This window comes from Arachis ipaensis, chromosome B08 (assembly GCF_000816755.2).
Source record: "Arachis ipaensis cultivar K30076 chromosome B08, Araip1.1, whole genome shotgun sequence".
NCBI lineage: Eukaryota > Viridiplantae > Streptophyta > Magnoliopsida > Fabales > Fabaceae > Arachis > Arachis ipaensis.
In genome coordinates, this window is record NC_029792.2 from 5,175,857 (window position 1) to 5,186,569 (window position 10,713).

The following is a 10,713-nucleotide window of genomic DNA, read 5'->3' on the forward strand; positions in this document are numbered from 1 at the left end:
ATTTTAAATTTTAATATAAAAGTAAAATAATTTTTAATATTAATAAAAAATGTTAACTTTTTAACATTTTTCTTAATTGATATACGGAGGAAAACAAATATTGAAAATTAATTAAAATTCTGTATAAAATAAAAAAATAAATCATAGTGAGATTTAAATTATAAAATTATATAATTTAATTAAAATTTAGAGACTTATTTAAAATTTAAAATTATAACATTACGTATTTGAATAATCCTTGATCCTTCTACATTCAGCTACAAATTTTCCTAACAAATTCTTTGCCAAGTCAAAGGTAAAAAATTTTCAAATGGACGGCTCGTTACTCTTGAGCGCTCGCACTATGCAATATGGATTTTCGAATCATCTGCAACGGCGCCGTTTCCTATAGGGTTATTCGTTCTTCTTCTTCCACGACACGATCAACTGTTAGGGCTTTCTACCTTTTAGTCTTTTACTGCCTTTGATTCTCTCTTTTTTTGGTTCCTAAAAGCACCGTCTCTTCTATAATTCCGAATATGAGGAAGCGCAGCTTTTACGACACCCACAGCCGGCGTCGCTATTCTCCTTACCGAGACTTTCGCGACGAAACCCGACGATCCGGTTCGGGCCGGTTCGAAGAACCAGACCGGTTGAGGGTCGTTAGTCCGGTCCGAAGGACTGACCATGAAGACGGTCGATCAGACCACCGCCGCCGTTCAAAAAACGTTGACTTTGCGCCGTACACTGACGGTGCGGCGTCGTCGAAGTTTCAGTGGGATAACCTCCTGGAAGCGAAGCAGCTCGAAAACGCAACGTCGTCGTCGAGCGGTTTCGTTTACCGGTTTTCGGGTTCAGGTCCCGTGGGCCCCACTGGGCCCTCGAGAAGTTACGGCGGTTTCGTTTTGCAGCAGAAGGAAAATGGAGGGGTTCATCTTCCTCCCAGGCATTGCGAGCATCAACAAGTTGGGTATGAACTCTCCGTTTCACAGCCATATACGTCTGCATTAACTCTATCGCCACCACCGTCACTGTTTGGTGGGCAATTAGGGTTGCTTAGAAGCGTCGGGATTCGAACAGACGGGGATTTTGAGCACGTGCATGTTCAAATTCCGAAACCAAACTCTGTTGAGGTTTCCGATAATAATACGCACTGTTCCATTATGAACAGGGTCTTGCAGAGGAGAGAGAGGAGTGATGGGGTTCCATGTTATAATAATGGAGGGTTTATGTCTTCGGTGTTTCAGAGACCCAGCATTGTGGATTCCATTGTGGAGAAAATTGATGGCGCCCTAGGTAATATAGACTCCTTAAGAAAAGGAACAACTTGGAAGGAGGAGGTGAAGGATGATGAACAACACTTTGTTGAGCCATTGTGTTGCAGCAAGCATGTGGTTCCCGAGTATGGCACAGAAGATGGATATAGAGAAAGCGAAGAAGGTTGGAGCTTAAGAGCGTATGAGAAAAATGCTTATACTTATTCAGATTATCAAGGTAATTGCAAGGTTTTACCTGTGCTTGATCATGACCAATATGTATATAAGCATGGAGGTGTTTTAGATGATAAACTTATGAAAACAGAGGTGGAGATGTTTGATTTGGGGTATGGACATGGTGGTAAAACATTTGAGAATCAAATTTGGAATGCTTTCCATGCTGCGTCACCTCATTGTCACAAGCGACCACAGAAATCTAGTTATTCGATAGAACCTGAGGAGAGGACCCCAAGGAAGAAAGAAATTATCATTCAAAAAAGCGTGAAGAAGAGGTTGAGGGATACTAGTGGTAGGATAATTCACCTCCCAAGTTCCCTGGGTTCTTGTCACAGGAACGTCCATGCCCGCTTAGGCCCTCGAGTTCTTGCTGAAGAAGAACCTTGTGAAGCTGTCAAACGTATTAAAAAGAAGGAACTAAAGAGAAATTTATGTGAACTTTCCAGAAGTGTCCCCGGCTCTAATTCTTCAGAATCAGAGGTTAAGGAAACATCCAAACATTCCAAGAGGTCAAAGAGTGAGCCACCTGAAGATTCTAAGGAGTTCAAGCAACTTGTGCAGAATGCGTTTTTTAAATTTGTCAAACTTCTGAATGAGAATCCATCACAGCGAAGAAAATACATAGACCGTGGGGGACTTGATACTTTAAGGTGCACCTTATGCGGCAGGTCTGTGTCATCTTCTGCATAATGTGTCTCCAGAAGGGGGCATATTTATGTTTTTTTTTTTTCAATGCTGATCAATAAGTATTTGATTACAGGTTTCAAGGTAGGAATTCTTTAAGCTTAGTTTTAGTATACATTAGAATTTGTATATTCACATATTTTAGAATCTAACTTAGGTGTGATGTATAGGAGCTTCCAAGTGAAGTAGGGAACTATATTCTTTCAGGGTTAATATATGAGACTAGAGATTAGGACTTCCACTGAAAAGTCAATATGGGGAAACCATTCATCTTCAAGCTCTCACTCCTACCTCTCCAATGACCAATAAGAATAGTTTCTTGATAAACGTTTGCAATGTTTAATTAAGACAATACCTTCCCGTTTCATCCTTTTTGCCTCGTCCTATCCTCTGAAAATCCTCTAGGCCAAGCTTTTAAACTTTTATTTTTGGGTGGCGAACAGGGGAAGTGCGTTTCTCATTAGTATTCCCTTGCAGTTTTTAGTGTGGAGAAGACACTAAAAAGAATCTGAATTTGATGTAGGAGTTAAGTAAAAAAAATCAACACCTTCACCTTGAATGGTGGTCTACTTGGGTTTGAAAATAGATACAGTCATCATCGTGTTATCTAGGAATTAGAATGCCCTCCTACTCTTTGCATGAGATGATAAGAATAGGCAACTAGTGTCTCCATCCTCTTAAAATTTTGTGGGAGCTTCCATGCTAAAATATGGTTGATCATGTGAGATGTTTGATGTAAGTTATTGACATGCATTTAAAAATCACTGCATTGCTTTCTTTACTGCCTTATGAGTGTATAGCGTTTAACGTGCCATCAAATGGGTTTGAATTGGCTTAATTAGTTAATAATTACCTCTATGTGCTTATATCATTATACCAGCAAGTCGAAGGAGTTTGCCAACACACACAGCCTTGCAATGCATGCTTTCAACTCAACCAAGGCTCGGCATAGATCTGAACATTTGGGTTTTCACAAGGCACTTTGTGTACTTTTAGGATGGCGCGATACACCAGCATCGGATGGATTGTGGGTCTGGCAGGCTCTGCCTGCTTCTGAAGCATCAAATTTGAAAAATGATTTAATCATATGGCCCCCAGTTGTTTTGATTCACAACAGTTCTGTTGCAAATAGTAATCCTGATAAAAGGGTGATCATAAGTATTGAAGGGTTGGAGGCTATTCTTAAGGGTGAGTTATGTAGTCTTTTATCCTCTTGTCTTGTGTATTGCCCTTATGCCAGACCATTTCCAATCTTACCATGTATTTTGACTTGTGTAGCATTTTATGATTTGTTGAGTTTTACTATTTGTTGTGTTGTTTCTTCTGTGTCAATTTTTTCTGATTTTGAAGGTATGGGATTTGGTGGGGGAAAGACAAAAGTGTCCCGAGGGAAACCTGCAAATTACAGCATCTTGGTAGTGACCTTCAATGCCACATTTTCTGGATTGCAAGAAGCAGAAAGGCTTAACAAGTTTTATTCAGACAAGCGTCATGGTAGGGAGGAGTTCCAACAAATTGATGATGAGGGAACACAAGGTATACACAGCACAAACTTACATAAGGAGAATGTTTTGTATGGTTATCTAGGCAATGCTGAAGATCTCGATAAGCTTGACTTTGAAAGTAAAAAACACTCTGTCGTGAAGAGCAAGAAGGACATCCAAGCCATTGTTGATGATACTCTCAAAGCTTGGTGATCGAAAATTTGAGATCTTTCTTTAGGAGTTAGGAAGATGGTGGGCATTGTGCTGTCCGTTTCCAGTTTTGGATTTTGCACGATCAACACTCAACATCATTGGTTAACTAGTTTACTTTTCCAACTTTGTTTTAGAAATTTTGGTATGCAAATTTATACTTTAGTTTCTTGTAGGATTTCAAGTTAGTCTCTAGAAAATTAAATGTATATGCTTTAGTAATTCAAAGATTTTTATTATTATACTTTCATTTCTTGAAACTTAATTTAAATATATACATTTTAATTTAAATTTTTTTTTTCAAGAAGTGATTTTTTTAAGGTGTATATGTTTAATCATTAAGTACTTGAAGTGTTAAAATAGAAATCTTTTTGAAATTAAAGTGTCGTATTGCTCTTTAGTTCCCTTTTTTCCACCTTGGATTGGATTACTGACTCACTGTGATGACTAAGTTTACTTATGTAGAGACCATAGAAGTGACAAGATTCATGAGTGTTTCTTATTTATGATTTTAATTCTTGGATTGAATGTTATGATACTTTTTTTTATGGGTAAAAAACCCAAATAAACCAAGGAGACTTCCAAATTACCTAAATCCGCCAAATCAAAAATCTTCACCTGTATCCACCAGGACGAATTATTATGTAATTCGAATCAATAAGATTCGAATTATGCTCTCAAGTAATTCGAATTGATATAATTCGAATTATGTGCATGCAACGAGTTAAAGTAATTCGAATCAATATGATTCGAATTACTATGAAGGTAACAAAATAAGGTAATTCGAAACAATTTGTTTCGAAATATAAATAAAGAATTCGAGTTTAATTAATTCGAATTACTAGGTTAGCTTGTGATACAACATAATTCGAAACAAATTGTCTCGAATTATAAGTAAGGAATTCGAGGTTAGTTAATTCGAATTACTAGGTTAGGTTGTGATACAACATAATTCGAAACAAATTGTTTCGAATTATATATATATAGCACGAACCAGAGCTATATATATATGCTGTGAACTCATGATGCTCTCAACAAAGTGGGGAGATGGCTAGTGAGGAGAGTTTCCTAGTGTTGGTACATTATAGAGGGTCGATTAAGAGAAAAACTCGATCCGGCGTGAAGTTCACTGATAAGGATCCCCTATGTATTATCGTGACGCCAACAACCACCTACGATGCTCTTGTTAGCTGTGTGCTGGATAAGCTTGGTCTCGAAGGAGTTAAAAGGGTCAAGAAGTTTTTCTACCGCATTCCAACAGCGGTGCTCCATGACACTGTGAAGTTTGATTGTTCCACAATCTGTAGTAACGAGGACTTGCAGGTTATGTTTCTTTGTCGTAGGCAGTTTCCCGAGGTAAGGACACCAGAGTTGTTGGCTAAGTTGGTTGATGTGGTATCTAGCTCGGGTGGTTCAAACCGGAATGCCAATACTATAGCCGCGGTTGCCGGCTCGAGCTCGAGACCTGCTGTTGCTTCGTCCTCTGCTCCTGTGTATGAGCCACCGATGCAGCCTGTTGCGTCCCCTTCGTTTGCCGTCGATCTCGGCGGGAATGTTGGAGATGAGGTTCGGCATGGATTCGACACGTTGCATCGAACTTTGCATTGACGTTCAAGGGAAAAGATGCGCGGAGGCTTCTTGTTAACGCCGCATATGCGAAGACTGAAGTGGAGTTCGACTACTGGTTTGACATTCTGCGCTCTGAGAATCCGACAATGTGTGACTGGGTCATTGCACAGGACGGAAACTCGAACATCCTCCCCGTGGCATTTGCACTAGTCGAGGGTGAGAATGCTGAGTCATGGTCTTTCTTTCTTTCCCACCTCCGTGAGCACGTTACACCTCAGCCGGGTCTGTTAGTTATTTCAGATAGGCATAATGGCATCAAGGCAGCACTCGAGGCTCCGGATGGGGGATGGCTACCCCCAGCTGCGTACCGGGCGTTCTGCATTCGACACGTTGCATCGAATTTTGCATTGACGTTCAAGGGAAAAGATGCCCGGAGGCTTCTTGTTAACGCCGCATATGCGAAGACTGAAGTGGAGTTCGACTACTGGTTTGACATTCTGCGCTCTGAGAATCCGGCAATGTGTGACTGGGCGAACCGAATCGAGTATTCGTTGTGGACACAGTACTGTGATGAGGGTCGGAGATTCGGGCACATGACGACCAATATTTCGGAATGTGTCAACTCAATCCTGAAGGGGGTAAGAAACCTCCCTGTTTGCTCGCTGGTGAAGGCCACATACGGAAGGCTAGCTGAGCTATTTGTCCGTAAGGGAAGGGAGGCCGAGGCTCAGATGGGTACTGGACAACAATTCAGTCAATACCTAGTAAAGTGTATCGAGGCCAACCTGAAGACAGCCAGGTGCTTCACGGTGACTGTTTACGACAGGGAAAACTCGGAATACACCGTTGCTGAGACGACTCCGACAGGTTCATTCTCCCTTGGTACGTACAGGGTCTCATTACGGTCTAAGACTTGTGATTGTGGATACTTCCAAGCACTTCATTTTCCCTGTCCGCACGCACTGACATGCTGTGCTTATTCACGACTTACATGGCAGCCCTACGTCCACGAGGTCTATCGCCTTAGTTCCGTTTTCGGTGTCTATCAGATGGGATTTACACCTCCCATTCCAGAGGGTTTCTGGCCACCTTATGCAGGGCCAACCGTTATACCGGATCCGAATATGAGGCGTGCGCGGGAGGGTCGTCCTAGATCCACAAGAATCCGCACCAACATGGATGAAGCAGATCCGAACCGGCCAAAGAGATGTGGCCTCTGCAGGCAACCAGGTCACACCAGGCGTAGTTGTCCACAAGGCGCAGGCCCCAGTGGGACTGCTGGAAATCAATAGGAGATTTGTTAATCTATTAGCACTTGTCTTCTACTTCAGTTAGCAACCATTGTGCTCCTTTGTACTAAGTTGTTTCCTATTAGTAATGAAACTTGTTATTCATACCAAATATTTCTGCTGAATATGTTTTAAATGATTGAAATTAGTATCTAAAACAAACAACATTACCGCGAGGGATGACTCATAATGAATAACATAACATCAAACTATATATCATAACAGAAAAGTAGAAGAGATCATAGTAAATGACATAACAAAACAATAAAGTACATACCATAACATCAAATAACATAACTACAACGTACATACCATAACAATGATAACCAACCAATAAGGTACACAATATAAATATAACAACATGACATACACCACTATCCATAAATCATCTAAATAGGTGCGATCCAGTGCCGCAACGGCGTGGCACCCGTGTCCGGAAACTCCTCCGTATAAGTGGCTCCTCATCCTCAATCGACTCGTCGCTATCATCCGGAACTGGCTGTCTCGGGGTCACAGGTGCAACATGCACGGGTCTGGATGATGACGGGCCGGCAACTGAATGTGACCCATTAGTCTGGGCCGATGCTGGGGTCCCACCCATGGCAAAAGGATGCGGATGAGCTACCGTGGCAGGCTCGTTCAGATCTACATCCAGGGGTGCCTGTGTTCCTGTCGTCTGAACCCGTCCGGCTGCAGCCTCATCCTCCTGCATGATGGTCCGGATATCATCAAGGAAATGCGGTCCACCGAACTCGGCCACAATGCCATCACTAGCAAGCAAGTCTCCAAACATCGAGCTCGGACTCACCCATGGAGTACTCTCCTGAAGGGTATGATCATCACCGGGAACACCTACGAAGTAATCTCCAAGACCTCCACCACCAAGCCCAGCATCAGTGTGAGTCGTGGGATCTCCCATACCAGATCCACGCGACCCACCCTCATGCCCGCCCTGATGGGCCCTATCAACCCCCGCAACATCACCTCCCCTAGGCATATGGGCACCCTCTCTAGCAGCACCCACTCTCCTCCTGCCTCCACGACCACGAACTCTCCCCCCACCCCTAACTGGGGGGTCGACGTCATCCATAGCAAGATCCACCCCGTTCCACTCACGATGGCTACGACGTGTCCCAACTCGTGCTCTCCGCTCAATACGACGTCTGTCAGGAACGTCCTCGACCTGGTCCATATCTGGAAGTCGACCTGCACCCCTCTGCGTAGCCTCATCCGGAATAGGAATACCTCTCGGATCCCCCAGTAACATCTCCGGCGACAAAAACCTCTTTCCGTGCTGATACCACCATGTCAAGAAATCATGTGACGGACCGGGGTCGGGGACGATGTCAAACTGTAGAATGTGCTCCGCACGCTCCTGCCAGTGAAGATGCCAGTCAGCGTACTGTGCCGGGAACCAACGGTCACCTCCTCTCTCGTCCTTCGACATCAAGAAGTCGATGTTCAAGGCGGGAGACGGTATGGGCTGAACGCCGCCAAACTGAGGTAAAACTCTATCAACCTGATGCCACTCAACAACTGCAAAGTAAATCAGGGACGTCCTGCACCGCCATAACATCGTATGCCGAGGCTCCAAGACCTCCGGATGTACAACCTGGATGACGTCGAGTGCGCTATAGGGCATCCATATGAACTGGAAAAATAAAAAAAAAAAACGTTAGACAATTTAAACTGAAACAATGACTTCAGATACACATATGTTCTGTGTACTTACCTGCCGAGGCTGTAACAAGTCGATCTTCAGGCGAGCTATCTGTACCCGAGGTCCCTTGTTGCTAATCCCAGGATTGTAACCAGACCATCTGCGTACGAGAAACATTAAAATTGGTTTCATAATCAAAAATAAATACAAGAAGAATATATAGTACAAAACAATAACGGTACCTCGAGGCAAGGGGCCAGCTAAACTCATCATACCCAGATGGTCTAAGAGTGGGAAACCTCCAGAATATCCAAGACTGTAGTAACTGTAAAGGGCCAGCTAACTTCACCACATGTCTGTTGGCGACTCGGCACATGCACCTGTACAACCATGCAAGTGCCGCCGACCCCCAACTGTAGCGACCCATCTCCTCAAGCCGAGCAACATAAGGTAGCCATCTGATGTGTATACGATTGCCGGACTTGTCGGCAAAGAGCTGTGTGCCCAATAACATCATGATATAGGCCCGGGCAAAGCGCCTAACTGTCTCCTCATCAGCCCTGTCTGGACACTCTGCAAATGTCTGCTGAAACCAGGTGCAGTTGACTGCGAATTTCTGCACCTGGTTCTCGGGAGGTAAAACACCGAGCAACTCATGGAACCACTGCCAAGCAGGTCTCCCACCCTCAATGTAAAGGTGGAAGTCTATCAGGCAACCACTAACGTAATCTCCGTCCACTGGCAACCCCAGCTGGTATGCGACGTCCTGAAGCGTGATGGTGCACTCTCCGAACGGCATGTAGAAGGTGTGCGTCTCAGGCCGCCACCTCTCGACGAATGCGCTGACTAGGGGCTCGTCTAGTCGGAACCATCTGTCATTCAGTCTCGCAAGATGGTACAATCCGGCCATCTGCAAGTACGGAACGTACCTCTCATCAAGACGCATCCCCTGCTGCCGCCTAACGCTGGATATGCAACGACGAGGCTAGCCAGTACATAAACCGCATAATTAGAACAGATGCACATCCCACTAACATATACAATATGTTTCATAAGGAACCAGAAAATAAATCGTGATGAGTAAAAGATATATGAAACAAACGACCAACATTTTATACACAAACCGCTCACTCAAACCTAGTGCAAATACCATTAACAAAAACAGATGCATGATCACATTTATCATAAACCACTACCGTTAACCGCTAAACCGCTTAGTTAAACTGCTAACACTAAAATAAACCCCCATAAAAAACCATTAACAAAACCCACTACCATACACCACCAACTAAAACCACCCCCCTAAACCGCTAACCATCACTAAAACCACTATCCAAAACAATTAGCACAAACCGCTTACAAAAAACAATTTCAAATACCACTAACAAAAACCACTGGCCTAAACTGCTTGCTTAAACCGCTAACACTAAAATAAACCGCTATAAAAAACCATTAACAAAAAACCACTAGCCTACACCACTATCCTAAACCACTATCCTAGACCACTAACAGTAACATAAACCATTATCAAAAACCATTAACAAATACCGTTATCATAAAACGCTTTCATAAACCACTAACCTCGTCGTTGATCACACCGGCGATATGAGCAACACCATCCAAACGATAAAGCCTTCCCGGATCGTCCCCCATCGACAAAAAAAGCCGCTCTGGTCTTACTCGTACGAAAGGTTGGTCTTTTTCTCTGGGATTTGGTGGGGTTAGAGAAAGAGAAACTGATTCGAATGAACTTGGTTCGAACTCCTTTTATAGCCGAAACAGTTGTAATTCGAATCAACTTGATTCGAATTACTATGCAAATCAATTTTAACCCTAATTCGAATCAACTAGATTCGAACCTCTCTAAAGTGAACTTCTCCTAGTAATTCGAATTAACTAAATTCGAAATAGGTAAGTTTAATTCGAAACTTATTGTTTCGAATTACATGATATCAATTCGAATCATATCAATTCGAATTACGTTCATTTGTTGCATGGAGATAATTCGAATTATATAACTTCGAATTACTTGAGAGTATAATTCGAATCTTATTGATTCGAATTATATAATAATTCGTCCTGGTTGATTCAGGTATGGATTTTTCGTTTGGCTGATTTGGGTAATTTTGAGCTCTCCTTGGCTTATTTGGGTTTTTTACCCTTTTTTTATTTTTCATGTTAATATATTTGTCAACTATAAAAAAATAATTAAAATTTTAATTTTTCATATATTACACCATTCTAATCCAATATTAATGTTTTACACTAACATTTACATCATATTAAAAGAGAGCTTTTTGGTTTACAAGTCTTACAAGTTGGGGCAAGTCTAACAAAAACTATAT

At 42.5% G+C, this 10,713-nt stretch overlaps 2 protein-coding genes across 2 annotated transcripts; one reads left to right on the top strand and one right to left on the bottom strand.

Annotated features, from left to right (window-relative positions):
- Positions 295–4,099, top strand: LOC110265620. Its single transcript, XM_021108677.1, has 3 exons — positions 295–2,140; positions 3,037–3,344; positions 3,507–4,099. The coding sequence occupies exons 1-3, from the start codon at positions 519–521 to the stop codon at positions 3,851–3,853; spliced, it is 2,277 nt and encodes a 758-aa protein (XP_020964336.1). The 5' UTR covers positions 295–518; the 3' UTR covers positions 3,854–4,099.
- LOC110266168 (protein MAIN-LIKE 1-like) lies at positions 8,501–9,979 on the bottom strand. Its single transcript, XM_021110244.1, has 2 exons — positions 9,950–9,979; positions 8,501–9,353 (listed from the first exon to the last, which is right to left on the bottom strand). The coding sequence occupies exon 2, from the start codon at positions 9,312–9,314 to the stop codon at positions 8,502–8,504; it is 813 nt and encodes a 270-aa protein (XP_020965903.1). The 5' UTR covers positions 9,315–9,353; positions 9,950–9,979; the 3' UTR covers position 8,501.